This window comes from Aythya fuligula, chromosome 1 (assembly GCF_009819795.1).
Source record: "Aythya fuligula isolate bAytFul2 chromosome 1, bAytFul2.pri, whole genome shotgun sequence".
NCBI lineage: Eukaryota > Metazoa > Chordata > Aves > Anseriformes > Anatidae > Aythya > Aythya fuligula.
Genome location: NC_045559.1, coordinates 83,819,834 through 83,837,656, shown reverse-complemented (window position 1 = coordinate 83,837,656; position 17,823 = coordinate 83,819,834). Strand labels below are relative to the sequence as shown.

At 42.2% G+C, this 17,823-nt stretch overlaps 1 protein-coding gene across 1 annotated transcript in view; it reads right to left on the bottom strand.

Annotated features, from left to right (window-relative positions):
• The window catches only part of TBX15 (T-box transcription factor 15), a 96,222-nt gene extending 78,939 nt beyond the window's left edge, over nt 1-17,283 (bottom strand). Inside the window, exon 1 of the mRNA XM_032201564.1 lies at nt 17,082-17,283. Coding sequence (XP_032057455.1) covers nt 17,082-17,283 — 202 coding nt within the window. The remainder of the gene's footprint in view (nt 1-17,081) is intronic.
• Between the last annotated feature and the right edge of the window lie 540 nt (nt 17,284-17,823).

Below are 17,823 nucleotides of genomic sequence, written 5' to 3'. Positions count from 1 at the left end.
AATCAAGTAAAAAACAATCAAACAAACAAAACAGCAAAATATTTTACTTCTATTTATTACTTTCATTTTTTACATTCTGCTTTCTTGCTCTCAGCTGTAGTTGTGTTTTCAGTGTGTTTGGCAAGTGATCCATAAACTCAGTCCCACAGCTATTGAATATAAGAACTTAATTTTGCTACCATTAACTGGAATAGGTGTGGAAGCTGGCTTAGTTGCAATTATATGGACAGCCATTTGAAAACAAACAAACAAAAAAAATGTAAATTAATATTATCCTTGGCTTTAGCTCTGTTTATATTGAATTCATCTGCTGAGCATTTCTTTACATTTCCTCTGTGGCATTTCCATGCATTGTTCCACTCTCTCCCTAGTGTTCAACCAGAAGGACAATAGGAGAAAGTAGTTCCATATTTCAGCTCTCCGTACACAAATGGAACCAGCCCAGGCATTTTATTTATTTATTTATTTTTATTCCCCAAAAAGATCCCAGGGCAGGAAAGGAATGCTGGATCAGGCCTGTCCATAGTCGTGTGTTCCCGAGCATCCCACAGAGGGATGTTGTTGCTATTATTTTAACAGCAGATCTTTGCTGTTGTTGCTATTTTAATGGCAGATTTTAAAGCTTCCGCTGACATTGGTACAGACCCTGAAGCTCAGCTAGAGAAACAGAGTTGGTGAGCAGATGGTGATACAAAGGAGGAATGTTGTATCTATAAATATTCTGGTGAAATTCATATCCAGTGCTCCATGGAGGAGCCAACAAACTGCACTAAACCCTTAATGCAGGGCTTAAATTAGTCTTATGTGGTAAATGGGTTCTTAATCTGGGTTTCCTTGCCAGGGAGATTTTCTCTCATGGGATCTAGCTATTTATAGAAAACCACCGGAAAAAAAAAAAAAAATGCAAGTTTATTCTGCATTATCATTAGAAAAATGTTAGCATTTACCAAATAAGGGGAAACATTTCCCTCTGACTTGTCAGACCATCTAAAGCATCCCAAGGGACAAAGCAGTGGTAAAGGCACATCCATCTCCAGGAAAATGTTCCTGAATGGACTGTCTGAGTTTACATTAAGACAATGTTACAGTGCATCAGTTGAATATGTGACAACTCAAAACTTCTCCCAGAAAAAAAAATAAGCAATTAAAATGACATTCAGTAAAACTCAAGACTGTTTTAATAATACAATTTAATACACTGAACTTCTCAAAGCAAAAATTAAGCCTGAAGTACTGCATTCAGATGGTATTCTTAATTTCGCCATATTTGAGTACATTTTAGTTATAGGATAATGGGTCATACATACAGAGTTTTACTTATCACTTATTTATATATCACTGATGGAATACTCAAATGCTGCCTGAAACAAAAAGAACAGGTTCCTATACATCTTGGCTTGGGGCTGACAGATCAAGCAGCCTGTAAGTGGCAGGACCTGAAGCCAAGCTCAGCTCCTTGCTGTCCTCACCCCCCTTCACCCTCGCCATCAGGGCATGCATCTGGGCAGATCTGCAGGACATGTTATGGACATCTGTGTGAATCTGCAGAACCTAAAATAGGAGTAATGAGTTTGGGCATTTTGTTTATATCTTCAGGTGCTGATTTGATGGCTAATCATGGTATGCTGCACTCCATTAACTATTTCTGTACTTGCCAAATATTATGAAAGGAGATCAAATATTGTAAAAAGGAAATCATTTGTTTAGAAAATCTATGTCAGGAACAAAAGGTCACAGACACTCAGTGGGTACCCTTTTACCAGCAGTGCACTAGCATTATCCAATTGGTTTTGTCTCCTAAAGTGGCACTCAGATCTAAACATTGAAGAATGAATCTGCACAAACAAAAGCTGTGTGGAAGTGTGAAACTTTTTTTTTTCACTGTCCTTTCATAAGCACATAAAATAACTCTAGCCTAAAGCATCTTCTTTGAACACTCGGATGAAAAATCTGAGAGGAGAGATTGTTCATCTATGCATCAAATATTTTGGTTATATTTCTTTGGAAATGAGGCTCACAGGGTTCCATCAGCTGGCCAGTTTTCCCTTTCCTCTTAATTTTCTGGACCCACAGGTCCAGACTGACTCACTGGTCAGCTTCAAGCAAGTTTGACAGAGGGACAGAGGTCTCAAAGGGATACAATTTCTGTAAATTCTGTGAAAATCAATGGCTAAACCAAGAAAAAAGAGTACAAATTAACACCCCAGCTGCAAGACAGTCTTAGCTTCTTGCTCTGTGTACTCATCTAGGCAGGACATGCCGAGACAGAGAAAATGCTTATTTTACAAGGTCTAAATACTAACGTCTTGTCTGTGTTCTGCAAATGGCTCTCAATAAAACAGCTGCACTACTACACTAGAAGAGACAACTGGGCATAAAGATTGCTTCATTTCTCCATAAATTTCCTGCAAATGAAGCCCAAAAACTGTGTAATGTTAAAACTCCTTTCCTCAGCTTTTATCTCAAGTTGATACACAGGAAAAAAAAAAAAAAAAAAAAAAAAAAAAAAAAATCCCACCTAACATCTCAGTCCCCTATTATTGCTGATTGTCATGTTGGGTCTGATGTAATTTTGTGCACTGTCTGTACCCAGATCTGCCAGATGACAGCGGGTTTACACTCAATCAGCTCTGGCACAGTTTAAAGTTAGTATGCTGGACTAGAATTTTGCATTATGGTCATGTATGCCAATATCATACTTTTTTTTTTTTTTTCAATTTCATATGCAATTTAAGCTTATAGCTTCAAGTAAATGCATAAATTGCAGCTGATGTATTTTCCAGCTCCCAGCGACTTTAGTGAGACAACTTTTCTGAGTAAGGACATAGGACTGGACACAGTTTCACTTTGCTTAACATTCTGTCTTGTGCTGCCACCATGGAAGGTTTATAAAAACTGGCAGTTTCTAAATGAACTTAAGTTCCTGCATCAGAACTGTTAAATATGCAAAATTATATCACACACCAAGAGAACGAAAATCAAGGTCCCACTGGTGTTCAACGTCAAGCAACAAAAGGGCTCAACAGTTTTATGTTGAAAGGAAAATACAGAATGAAAATAAAGGAACTGATTCCTCACCTCACAGATACAATCATTTCGATACACACCATTTTAATGGCTAGTTCTGCTTAAAACTATATACTTACAAGATGAAAAATTACATTCCTCTCTGAAGGGTCTGTCTCTTTCTATAGTTACACATCACATCTAGAGTTTCTATAATTTAAGAATTAAAGAAATATATTTCACTCTACATCCTGTATTGCTTACTTTGTGCCACTGACAGAACTCTGTGCAATTTCCATTTCCCCTACAATTAGGCGCTGATCCTACAAACACATAAATATGAGCTCACCTTTCCTGCTGGGAGTGATTTCAATGGGAGACTCTCAGCAATGAAGGACATGAATACATTTTGGCAGGATCAGGGCCTCAGATATCAAGGAGGAAACTGGCTAACAGAAACCACCTTTGCAAACACAATGAGGGGAGCAGGAAAGATCCCAGGAAAGAAAATTAAAGTTTAATACACTTTTAAATGCCAGCCAGTATATTTAAAGGGAGTGTTGGCGGAAGTTGGAAGATTTCAGAACAGATCAGGCTTTCTTAAGTGCAAGTCAAGGGTGTCCCTTTAAGGATTTATGGTATGGCACAGACCACGGTTTGCTTAGCTTGGCTTTTACTAAACTATTATTTTCTTTTGGTAAGAGATTCAGCTACTAAAAGCATAGCTTTTTCCTCTTCACAGCTGTTTGCTCCCATACCATTGAATATTTTCCCTCCAGCTTTTGCCCTTGCCTTGCTCAAGGGATGTAAATGATGCAGGAATTTCTGCTGCTCTGCTTCAGTTTAGCGGAGTGATAATCTTAGGCAAACGCTTGAAATCTGTCTTTCATTAAAAGAGGTTTTTGCACTTCTGTTTAACACGGGGAATTTTTTGAATTGCCCTTCTAAGAGAGAATTTCACCCCCACTTTTGCCTTGAGGGAAACCCTTGCTGCTGCGAATATATCTGCTGGATCCATGGGAATACTGTTGTTGCTGAGAGGCTCCCACCAAACACAGCAGACAGTTTGACATTCATGTCCTAGGTCCTTACTTTAGTTACTTGCTGCAAACTAAAATGGATAAATTGATGGATAAAACAATGCTTCTCCCACTGAAAAACGAGGCAATGCTTTGCTGCCCTAGACAAAAACAGGTGTTCAAATTCCACAGGAAAATGAATGCCATTGCAGGAAAGAAATGGAAGTTGCTTTCATTACCAAATGCCTGAAACTTCTTCCAGAGTAGGAGTCTCCAACTTCCAGCCATCAAACATAGTACTAGTATTGAATAGTTATTGCCATAGTAAACTGTAAGTACAAAACAGGAACATAAAAGATAGAGATCTCTAAAATGTTTAAAATAAGTTAAAAGTTTAAATCCAGGACTTTACTCAGCCCAGAAAATGATTAGCCTACAATCTGATTCAAATATATACATAGATATACATTCAAAATTTAAAAGTCTACCTATATAGAGAGACTTGCAGACTACTTAAAGAAATTGTATGACAAGTAAAATGGTATGTGAACCCAGATGATTTGCTGTTCACTCTTGGACAGTCACTTTTACTGAACTGGTAAGTGCAGCAAGAATTTCTTTCATGCAAAAAATTCCCAGTTCTTAACAAAAAGAAATCAGAGAGAGAGAGAAAGAGAGAGAACTGCATTCACTAAATATGGGTAACATTAGGTATTTGGAAAAAGTCATTGCCACTGTTAAGCTTCTATTTAAATACAATAATAGAATGGGCTAGAGTTCTCAGCTGTTTGCTGAATTTAGCCCCCCCCAAAAAAAGAGGCATCTATGGATTCCTCTGAAGAAAAACAAAAGAAATGGAAAATTTAAAATAAGTTGTGCCCTCATAAAAAAAATAACTATTGTATCTGTGCAAGTGTAGTCAAAGTCTAATTGAAGAGAACAAAACTGTTAGATCTCCAGTTTTGAAAACACAGCATGTACAGGGCTCAATTACTGACTGATTCCTACTATTTTCTTACTAAATCAGGAAGCATTTGGGGCCAACAATTTGAATTGGGAATTCTGTTACTTTTAACCAAAGAAGGAACATGAAGAGAAAGATATAACGGAGCTCTGCAGACTCAGCCCTCTTGTTTCAGATTGCTCTCTGCATTCACAAATGAGAAATTACTGCTTTCTCTTCCCTTGCTTATTTTTAAGATATATTAGATGTAACGTTTTTTCTGCCAGTGTTTGAGATAGATTAAGGGGAAACATATCTCAGGAATTTTCCACTATATTTCACAGAATATTCCTTTATAAAATGAAGATCTAACCTATGATTCATTGTGCACTGAAACAACACAAGACCTCTGTTCTACTTCAAAAATCTGTACTTTCATTATTTCTTCATTCTTCACTTAAGGTTTCCCCTGAGCTGAATTCTGAGTTCTTGCTCCAATATCATCAGGGGTCCCTTTGAATTTTTTATTAAATGATGTCAAACTCAGCCCACAAGTAGAATAGTGACAAATTCTGGTTGAAGTCCCCGTTCTCCTCATGACAGAGATAGCAGGGAAGAGTTAAGAACATTTGACATGTTGTGCTCAAAGCAGCAAAGTCTGGCACACTAAATGAAGATCACATCTCAGTATGTACATGGGAAAAAATTTAGCCAACCACAGTGTAAACGGCTGGTGTAAATGCTGTCTTATTAAAGGAAGGTGACTAACCAGCAACACCTTCAAAATATTATTCTTTTTACAACTGCAATGTCCAAAAGCCCTCGATGTGGATTGACACTCTACAGTAATGTTAAACGCAAGCAAAACAGAAAATTGGGCTGTTCCAAATAGTCAACAGCCTAAGTATGTGTAACATCCCAAATGCTAACAATGAATCATCTCTTGCCTCACCAATAATGTGAGATAAGCATCCCGATTTATACAAGAAAAAGTGATTTACGTCATGGCTCAGACAAGTCAGAAAATGTTGACTGTGACTCTGCCATAAAGAAAAAGGGAAGGGGAAAACATGGCAAAAATTTGAAAAACATGAGAAATTTTTGAAAAAAAAAAAATGAGAAACACTTGCATTTTTCAAGAAACAAAAAAAAAAAAAAAAAAAATCAGAATAACTAGTATATGCTTCATTTGATGACCATGTTAATAATAAGCTTTTCCTTCCCATTTATCTGTAGAACAAACATCACTGTGTCATTGCTATAGTGAGTAGCAACTGTTTGGTTCAGGACTATCAAACATTTTCATGAATACTCAGCAAGTGACTGAATTTTCATAAATAAAATAATTAAGGGTCAATTCTTGATTAAATATTTTCATTCGGCTAGAAATCATTGTAATAAGAAAACTTTATTACTATTCATAATTCTTCATTTAGATTATGAGGCCCTCATCGGTCTACATGAAAGAGCAACATTTCCAATAAATTCTGCTGCAGTACAAAAAAGATGCCTTCGTCCTCCCTCCACCCTCACCCCCAGGAAAGACACACAAATAAACACAATAACAAGTAGAAATTTAGAGCAGAGGGAGAGCCTGAATTATCTGTAGTAGTTGATTGTCATAAGTTTAATTACTTCCTTAACAATAGTAAGTGCCCTACGCATAATTTAATTAGCAATCATAAATTGCCTGTAGGTCTATCTATATAGTAAGTAGCATTGCAAGAATGAGTGACACATTCTGAAGGGAACTGAAAACTCCTCTGTATGCTGATAATTAAAATGTGTATAATATAAAGAACAGAAATATCAGATTTTTATACAAAAAGAAAATCAATATTGTACAGCCAATGCACCAGCAAGATAACGTAAACCTAAAATAATTTCATGTGAAACATATATTGATTATAAAAAGGCTGAAGTCCTAAATAAAAGTAATGAGCAGGATTTAAAATACTATTCTAAAGAAAACTCCTATGGAGTTCACTGTAAGGGAAAATGCCTATTTTAAAAGCATTAATTTTCTAATTTCTCCTGAAATGCCTGATTTTTTCACATCAAAACATGGTGAACAATGACCATGAGAAGAAAACTTAATTGGTTGTGTTAGCTTTTTTTGTTTCTTTCTTTCTTTCTTTCTTTCTTTCTTTCTTCCTGAAATTTTCTGCCTCTTTGAGGGGTTTTCTCTTTTTCCACAGGCCTCTTACATATCTAAGCTAACCAAATGATTGCGCATTTGTCTGGTATAATATATTCAGTTGCTTTCCAACACCTTCAGAAACTCTTTTGGACCATAACTGTATATTGCATCTCAAGGAGCTATGCCATTCAATATTTTGGGGGAAGAAAACATGAGACTACCCACATGCAAGCAGTAAGTCTGAAAAGTCTCTAATTTCTCCTCGTGCCGCAGCTAGCTGCTGGGGTAGAAAATGAAACCCTGAACACTCCCTTTCTTCCTCTGACCTTTTCTGCTTTGTTTCTCTATCTCCTTCCCAACAGCACTCCCTTTTTCTACCATTTTTTCCTCCTTTGCTGCTGTTATCTCCTCTCCCTTATTTCATGACCATTTTATCCCTGCAAAGCTCATGCACAAGCACATATCGGTACTAGAAGGAAGCGGCCACCAAGTCCATTCACTGGCACGTGACATCCCTTGTGCCACACGGCAAGAGGACAGAGGCAACAAACACCCCAGGCATTTTCCATTCCCTTTTGGGACTCATACGCTCTTTGGTTAAAGGCTACAACTGCACCAGGTTACTTGCTAGCGTGTCCTGTGTGTAGTCAACCCTCTCTCCATTTTTTAAAAAATCAATTATTCCCCAATTACTCTGGATAAATGATGCTCAGCACCTTAATGTTACTCAAGCAATCAATCTGGAAACACTCTTAATAACATGCCACCTTACAATCAAATCTTTCATTCCAAGGAGCAGAAGGGGATTTTTTTCCTCAAGCTTCATTATATGGCTGTATTTCCACAAAAGCTATTAATTATTGACCATTTCTGTAGCTGCACACTGCTGGCAATCTCCACGGCCACCCTCCCTTTCCCCAGCCCAGGCGCAATTTCCTGAGTCCTGGAATAAACAGAATTGCTATGTACAGAATAATCTCAACAGTCTCCGCAAGGGCAAAGCAAGCTTTCTGCCACTCAGCCAGGGCTGCAGGGACCTGCACAGCAGCACTCTGATGTTACAGTCATGTGTGGGTAATGCTCTGCAGCACTGAAGTGAGTAACATGACTGCCTTGCCACTAGGCAGATGGAGACTTTTCTGGAGCTATTTGATGATAACTGAAGACTTTTTTTTTAATTTGCTCCAAGGAGCCTGGCAGAGGGAAACCCCCAAATCCTACCATAATAAATCTTCTATTTGTCTTTTAAATTCTGAAGTGAAATAAAAACCATTAGGCACCCACAGCCATGCGTCGTATTCTACATTTTCCGGTCTTTCTGCACCCCTCCAGCATAAACAGATTAAGTTTTCTGAAGCAAAAAAACAGCTTCTCGGTTTAAAAATAACACCCTTGCCACCTTGTATGGAGCACTACTGTATTATATTACACAACAAAAATGCAAGAACCCTTAGAAATTGCAAAGACAGGCATAATCAGAAGCCTTTATCTGATCCAGCCTGACAGCGTTCATTCCATCAAACATTTGACAGAAAACTGAAGATGAAAGGAAAACATGGTCCTCCCACAGCATAGAAGTGATCATCCTGGCGTTAACCTCACAATCACGATTATTTTATTCTAACAGACAGTAGCAGTATTCCAACAGATTAAGAAGATGCTCCCACTCATAAGACACAGTGATCCCAGTCCTGACAGCTCTGATGTGGGGAGGTTGCTTTCTGGCCGTGACTGCCCAGCTTGGGCATCCCAGAGCAGAAGAGCCAGAATGAAGCTGGGGTTTCAGATCTCCATGGCCATTGCACATTCTCCATGCCACTGAAAACAAGGTCACAGAAGCCGAGCTCTCAAAAGTCAGCACCATAAAGTGCTTTGAAATGTAGATGCTGAACATCTTTCAGGATTTAGGCCCTAGTTTAGCAACTGCCTAAGTCTGCTTCCACATACCCTTTGCATTATTATATTTTGCAGTGTCATAGGACACTTCCAGTGTCTTTGTTCACAATCTGGCAGATACTTGATAAATAAAAGAACAAACTCAGGAACAATCACGTATTTGCAAAAGGATGTATCAACCAGAAATTTAGGATCACCCAAACCAATTATTGCACGATATTTTATTACAAGTTAGGGCATCAGCAGCAGAATCCAGACTTCATAGACAAAGCCTGCTTTTTTTTAAAAAAAAAAAAAAAAAAAAAAAAACACAGCGAGAGTGTTTCTGTCAAGGTCTGAGCAGGTACAAGGGAATACTCAACAGGTCTTCCCCTACTGCCTTTTCACCCTGATAAGAACAACTGCTTAAAGCACAATAAAAATACATTTTCATTTCACCAGTGCAAAGAGCATTTACATACAAAGCTGACAAAGAGATGGCAAGGCAGTTCTGGGATATTTTTTTCATTAGACTAAGTGATAATAATAAAAATAATGACAGTAGCACCTATGCACAATTAATAACTGATCTTTTAAAGAATCACCTCAGTGGGATGGAGGACTGTCAAGTGGGGTAGATTGGTGAAAAAAAAAATCCATCTGTGAATCTCTCCGTCTGTTTCCAAGGTCCCCTCCTCCTCAGCAAATCCAAACCTACAGAACTGTTCTGCAGACATTTCTGGGATAAAACAACAAGAACCTGTTTTTGAAGACTCCCTGACCTATTCATCCTGCGCACCGTATATCACTAAAGATTACCTTATATTTCCTCAGAATTATTTTCTCTTTGTAAGCATCCACACAGTCAATCAACACTTTCGATATCTTAATCAGGAATACTGCTACTAGCTGATGTAGTTTCTTAAGATGTCTCTGATACACAGTTCTTTACTCTCATTAAAAGCAAAGACAGTCTGGTGTCTTCAGTTTTCCCTTCAGTTTTTGGGTAGATTTCTGATCAGACAGTTCTCTATTTTCCAAAGCTTCAAAAATTACAGGCTTGGTTTTGTTAATTCATTGGTCATGGGAAAAATGTTCATGCTAGTCAAGAGTGAGTCCAGTAACAGCATGGAGTTGCAGAACTGTAAGTCATTCATAATTATTCTATGTGCTCTGGCCCAGCGATTTTCAAACTATTTTTGCTGTGAATTCCAATAAAAATGCTATAGGATATAGCACCTTTATATGTGCTATACATGATTTGCCCCGCGTTTGTTCTTTTATTTATCATGTATCTGTCAAATTAAGAACAAAAAGCATTGGAAGTGTCTTACGACATTGCAAATTCCTGTAATTTGTGTCAGTTTTTAACCAGCTGGTTAAATACTCTTCCCAAACTCTTTTCCAAGAACTACATGTGTAGACACCACTGAAAATGTCCATTTAACAATACTTGACTATTTTCTATACTTCACAAAAAAATAGAAGCCTTAAGAAGAATGAGCAGGTGCAGAAAAACAACAGTGAAACTGTCCACTGTAACAGGGACTGAATTCCACACTGCCAGAGTTTAGCTGGACTTTTTTTTCTTTATTACAGTGAATTGACCGAGAAAATGTGTCTTTGGAGAAATTAACTTATTTGTGCAGAGTTTGGCAAATAACATTGTTAAGAGAAGAAAAACTAGTAAGTGGTTTAAAATGCCCAAATGCTTGATTTCATTATTTGTTAAATCAAAATGTTGTATTTTTCAGTTGCAAAATAATTTTAAAATTCATTTTTAATTTTTTTTTTTTTTTTAATTAAACAAGGAGTTTTGGAGAACCGTGTTAAAAATGTTTGCATAATTCAAAAATGTGAAGCAGTTTGATTATATAAAAATAAATTTTTAAAGATTGACCAAAATCTGAATTTTTCTAGGAAGGAAGGAAGAGATAAAGAATGAGAGAACAAGAGAGAGAGAAAGAGAGAAAGAGGGAAAGAGGGAAAGAATTTTCACTTTCTTTTAGTTCAATCTCCACATGCAAAATCCTTCATTGATTCAGCTCCAGGCAGGAGATCCCCCCCTGAATTCCTCTGGTGCTGTGAATCAGCGTGTGTGCTGACCCAAGACATTTGCTATGTCCAGCCTACCCTCTAGCAGCTGTAATTTTGCACTTACACATATACAACAAACATTGGACAATTTATTGTCACGGGTTTGTTTCGAACAGTCCTTTCACCATCTTCACAATACTTTCAGATAGATAGCTCAAATGAGCAAATGGCAAATGGAAATATTATTGTAACAAGTGCTTTTGTCACTTCTTGGATTGATTTACTAATTCATTGTATTCTGATCTTGCAGAATACGCAATTAAAAGATGCATGAATATTGTTGCTGGAACTTGAACTGGCACTGCATTTCCTGTCAGTTTTAAAATTTCTTACTCGGCTTCCAAGGTGATTTCCATTTAATGTTACCATAACACCACTGTATCTTTCCATAGCCCTCTTCACCAAAGTGTGCTATGGCTATTGCCACAGGGAACACTTTGTATTCTGAGAGAGCAGGTGCTTAGCAAGCATGAAGGTTGGAGTTGTCATCTATTCTAACCTGCGTTGGAGCTAAGCAGCAAAGAGCTACATAAATCTATTTGATGAAGGAAAAAAAAAAAAAAAAAAAAAAAAAAAAAAAAGAAAAAAGAAAAAAAGAAAGAAAGGAGAAAGGAAAAAAAAAAATCTCAGCCTTACCCTGGGCAAGGCTGGGCACCAGAGCTCTGCGGAGCTCCCAGCTGCTTCCCCGTACACCAAGGTGCCCACCATCACTCCTCCCGGGGGGACAGAGCTACCACATCCTGATCACCTGCCTGAAAATCCACCGTGCTTTCTCTGTCTGGATTTAAGCATTGCTTCCCAGCCCATTACTGCAAAGTAACCACATTGTTCAGTGAGATGTCAGAAAGCTAAGAGCAAGTACAAAATCCTGTAATTCCCTCAACAGGCACTAGCGAGCTTAGCCTGTCTGGGAAACTATTGATCTCTAAAACATTGTCAGTTTTAGAAAACTTAAGCCTCTTTCGCTGAGCTTGATTTTATGTCACCAGTGCAAACTACGGATCTCAATACAGACACTAGGGGTGATTTAAATTGCACTTGAACAGATTTTACTTACAACAGGGACTGATGTAAACGCCATATGATCTGTTCTCAATACACCCAGAAATTTTCCGAGTGTTCTCAGATTGATTTTAGTACATTTTTAAACTACTGTAAGCTTATTAATCTAGACCACGATGCAGAAAAAAAAAATACATTAAAAAAAAAAAAAATCTTCGAAGTTTGAAGACATAAGACTGCAGGCATAGAGTCATACTAGAAGTCAGCTGATTAAAACAGGAATACTGATCTCTGTGAACAGGGGTGACTTAAGCGGCACTGACTGTGTTGTAAAACAATGCAAATGCTCTTTCCTGGAAGTAGCACTCTTGGAAGGTGTCTTTCGACTTTTCCATCTGAAAAAAGCATCAGTTTTCTTTAAAGACAGATATAGATAAAGCAGGACACTTCTGCCTGAGGAGAGGCTAGCCGGGCTGATATTTGATATAAGCGCTCAGTCCCAAGTGGGAGGAGGGAGAAGTGATTGATGGTTTGTAAGGAATTACTTGACTTTTGCTTGTAACAGAAGCTTTTTGGATTCTCCCAAAGTTCTTGTCAAAGACAAGAAATGTCTTTGGAAATAACAGCTTTCCCCTTCCCCGCAGATGGAACAAACCTGCGTAAGAATGGTGTAGATATAAAATACCTCTAAAAGAAAGGGAGGCATTGTTTGACGTGCCGCCTCTTCTCGAGTGCTCTGCTGCTCTGCCAGGTTTGTCCCCGGGATGCTCTCTCTCACGGGCCGCCCGACTGCAGGGCGGGCAGTTCACCTCTTTGCAGGACGAGCTGAACAGACCCAGCGGCAGGAGTTCAGCGATTCATCAGGACGCGCACCGCCGCAGAGCCAAATCCTTGCCTCCCGGTGGCTCCTCGGGCTCCCAGGTCAGCGCTGACCGCACTTGCCCGGACCTCGGACCCCGGCCAGGAAGGGCACAAGCACCAGCCCTGCGGCCCGGGGGATTGACAAGGGTCGGGTTTTCACATTTCCTACCATGGGATGCGCAGATACTGCCCCTCGGTACCCCCTTTTCGGGAGGGAAGCCCAGCAGGTGGAGTGAATTCACGCACAAGCACGTTTGATAGAAAGGCGTCGGGTAAATAAAGCCCCTTCTCCAGCATTTCTGCCCAAAACTAAGCTAAGGCTCTCCGACTTACGCCTCGGGGGTAGGGAACATTTCTCATCAGTGAGTCTCAAGCACCGCAATTTGGTATTAAATTTAGTATTATTGATAACACCAAATCACCCCACCGCAGGAAAGAAGTGCCAAAAAGCCCTCTGCCAGCTCTTGAGACTCTCGCCCCATCCACCGAGCACTCCAACAAAAGCTTCAGCGAGAAGCTAGCGAACCTGGCCGCTCCCTATTGAGCAGCCACTGGTCAAAAAATAGGTGTTCATCAACACGAACCTTCAAAAGCATGTATATTTAAACAACCAACCAAACAAAAAACCGCATTTCTTCCACTCTTCCGACGCGCCTGCCCTCTCCAGCGCCTGGAGGGCTCCGGGCGCCCCCAGCCCCGCACCTCCGGGCGCCCCCGGCCCGCCGCCGGCCCCCGCTCTTGCCCCAGCTCCTCTGCGCAGTGCGGGAGGAGCGAGGCTCCGCAGCGGAGTGCGGGCAGGGCAGGACGGCCAGTTCTGCCTCACCTCCGGGCCGAGGCAGAGCTTCGAGCCGCAAGGAAAGGAGCGGAGGGCTCGCTCTTGCCAGCAACGCGCGGCTCGCTCAGGCTCTCGGACCTCGACGTGATGCTGGTCTTACGGATGAGTGGCTGTGCTAAACACGTTGCAGCTCCTCCCGTGCATGCCGGATTGTTTCCCCTCTCTGCAAAGCCTCGAGGCAGTTGATTAACGGCGCTTCAGACGACACACGGAACGAAAAACCATTTGTAACGCGATGTCTTCGCAGACCGACAAAAATAAAACTCTAGAAAATGTGTGTGGTTTTTTTTTTTTTTTGTAAACCGCGTGTTTTTTTTTTTTTTTTTTTTTTTTTTTTTAAAACGCGATAAAAAAAAATAAGGATGGGGTGAGTGATGCGAAGGCTGGACCAGCGAAATTCGTTTCCGTGCACACCGCCGGGTTTCTCCCTTTGTGCGGAACATGAGGGCGAGAAATTGTGAATTTTTATTCCCCACCCTATGCTCTGTGCCCCCGAAGTGTGTCCTCTCCCCACCGCCCGGGAGAGCAGCCGCGCTTCGCGGGGTGCTCCCCTGAACGGGGTCGGGGTCGGGGGGTTTGAAGCCGCCGCCATCCCGCGCTCCTTTCCGCGGCTTCGTGATTAAAATCCGCACACGTGATTAAAATCCGGCCTTATCCTCCTTTTTAAACGAGCCTCGTAAAACAGCACGTTAGCTCTGGTGACGAGATTCACGGCCGGGGCGTAAATCACTCGGATGTGCTGGAGATGTTTTTTTTTTTTTTACAAACCTAAGCCATTTATTCGCTCGCTCCTCTCACCTTTCCCCACGCCACCCCCAGCCCGGCACCTTCCCCTCGCCTCTGCCGGGAGGCTCCCGGGCCCCCCCACGGGCAAAGCGCTGCTCCCTGCGGCCGTGGGGCATGGGGAAACCCGTGCGAGACGTGGCAAAGGAGCCGGAGCCGTGCCGGGGAGAAATCTCCACGCCCGGAGCAGAAAGACGAGGATGAAGCCTTCGTCTTCCTCGGATGGGGTTTGGTTCCCTGGGGCAAATGAATTTCGACTTTGCGGCCCCTCGTCAGTTCAAATCCCGTTTTGGGGAAGGGTTCGATAAATCGGGCTGGACCGATTTGTTGTTTCCCACGCAAAATCAATCCCTACTTTTCCAGTGGTCCCTGTGATCCATGGGGCCTCTCTGTAAACCCGCCCGTACCAATAATATCTCCAGCATAAAGAGCAGCCCTGTGGTATTTCCTACCCAGAGCAGCGATTCTGAGTTTCGATCGTTTGGGACGCTAGAAAAACTCCCCTTTCCAATTTTTGGCATATCGCTGGAGATTTGGCAAGTTTTAAATACTTTAGGTGTAAAGTTTGTTCTTAATTGGGTCTTGTAAAGATGGAATTTGGTGGCCATTATATGGCCGCTAATCAATTTTCACCCAGCAGCAAAGGTACGCTGCGGAGGCTTTGGGTTTAATGAAGTGACTGCGCAAATTACAGTCGGGAACTTTATTTAAAGTCTATCAACCTCCTAAAAAATGATTTCTCAAACTGTTCTTGATTTCCTTTGCTTTATGAAAAACATCACGTTTGCTTTCTAAGGTTTCAGGCATTTTAGCAGCTATTCTCTCCCGCTCTCCAGTCTGGCGCAGAGGGGAGTTTTCCGTTCCTTTTTTTTTTTTTCGAATTTATGGAGAAATGAGAAAATTAAACTTGTAGATCAACGAAGAAAAAATATATCCCGTAGAGGGTGGAAATTAATGAGAAACGATTCTAAAAATAAAAATAATAAAATAAATAAAATGAGGAAGACTAATGCGCCTGTCTGCTCTGTTATTGCAAAGCCGATTTTTGTCGTTTCGTTGGTGTATTTATGATTTTGGACGAGGAACACTTTGAAGCTTTTTTTTTTTTTTTTTTTTTTCCTATTTGACGTTTGCTATTTTGATCCCTTTTGTCCGTTCTCCTTCATGCCCGTCGCTCCGCTGAGCGAGGGGTACCAGGCGGAAGATTTTACCTCCGTCTCCTTACGATATGCACGGGGAAGAGCTGCTGCTGTTACAAGCAAAATGAAATGCCGTTCCTTGAGAGCGGAGCGGGGCGAGGTCTCCGCAGTTCCCGGTCTTTCGCTCCCTTCAAAAACACTTAACAGATTTTTTACAACAGTCTTTTTTTTTTTTTTTTTTTTCCTCGTCGATCTCTCTGTTTTTCACGGCGGGTTTTAGGCAGCTGGTACAGTAATGTCGCGGGGAATCTCATGCAAAAATAACATATATATAAAATAGCATATATATATATATAAGCATATATATATATATATATATATATTAAAGGTATTTTCTTCTCTGAGTGCGGTGGAGTGGATTTGGGGCGAGTGGAGGAGACCGCTGCCCTTTCTCTTATGGGGTGGCGAACAAAAATCGCTTGACCTTTCCCTCCCGCACCCCAAGTATAAAAAAAGACGTAAAGAGGAAATATTTGAAGTCCCTTTTTCTCCGCACAATGCAACTTGCGGGAGCAGCGCCGCTGGCTCCGTCCCGTTTCGCAGCGCTTGGGAGCGGGGCCGGGGACCGGGGGGCGGCGGGGGCAGCCCGGGGAGAAAAGAACAGGGGACGGGGGGGCTGAGCAGCTCTAGGGCTTTGCTCCAGCCAAATGATCGCTCCACGCTACAGGCTCCCTTTCAAATAAAATAGTATTTTTTATTTTTTTTTTAAGGGGAGTCTCGTGCTCTGTCCCCCCAGACATCTTGCAGTCGGACCAGTGTCCGCGGCCCCGGCGCTGCTCCCCATGCCCCGGTTCCTCCCTCCCCCGTCGCCACCGGCCCCATCCCGGCCGCTGCGCTCAGCCCCGGCGAACCCGATCCCAGCGCCGAGGGAAGGATCGGGTCCCCTCCCGGTGGGGTTTGGGGGCTGTGTCCCCCGACCCAGTGGGCACTCAGCCGGTCGGGGAGCTCCGGGACAGGGCGAAACGCGTGTCCCGGGACAGCCGGGAAGCACCACCGCGACCCTGCAGGCGCGGAAAGGGAGGAGAAAGGGAGGAGGAGACGGGGGGGTGCGCTCCGCTCCCGGGAGATCAAGGAGTCGGGGGGGGAAAGAGCCGCGGTGAGGAAGAGAAAACTCCCTGTAAAGCTAAAATAATATAACGGTAATGATAATAATAACAAAACCCGAGAAATCGCCGCAAAACGTGTCATCCCGTCCCGTCCCCCCCCCCCCCCAGCCCCGGATGTTCTCGTGGAGCCGCAGCCCGGCGGAGCGGGGGCAGCCCCGGCCCGGGGAAGGGAGAGGGGCTGGGGGGCACTGAGAGCAGAAAGGAGTTGCACTAACCGGGGTTGAGGTCCAGGCACTGAGTCGGGTCTTCATTGTCCCCTAGCTGGCCATTGGGGCTGAGGCTTTCCATGGACAAATCCAGCCCCTTGTCCTCCCAGTCTCGGAGTTTCCTCTTTTTATTTGTCCCAATCAAGGCTTCTACCGAGAAAGCGTGCGCTCGGGAGCTGAGGGCCACCGCCGATCTTCGCCTCTCACTCATCTTATCCCCCAGCCCGGACCCTTGGGCAGATGAGCAACCAGTGGCTGGGAGCGCAGAGCTCGGGGACCAGAGGCAGAGCCTCTCGCCTCTTTCTCCCCCCACCCCTCCCCAGCTGCACCCCCAAGAAGAACCAGCCCTCAGTCTCCTGAAGGAACTACATGAGGCTGCAGATACTCCGTAGGCAGAGCCGGGAGGGTGTGCACAGCCCAGGTCCCCAGCACTTGCTCAGAGGGGCTGCAGGCTGGATTTCATCTTTTTTTTTTTTTTTTTTTTTTTTTTTTCCTTCTCCCCTTTCCTTCTGTCTCTCTCTGATTGATCCAAACTTCTGTGTTTTTTTTTCTTTCTTTTTTTTTTTTTTTTTTTTTTTCCTCCGAGAGTTGGGCAGGCTGCGTGCGCCTGTCAAGGAAAAAAAAAATTAAAAAAAATGTCCCCGGCCAATCGGAGGGAGAGATCGGGAGAAACCCAAAAGCTGCAACCCAATGGGGAAGGGAGGGAGACTCGGGCTTCGGGGCTAGGAATTTTGGCCATCTGAGTCCTGGA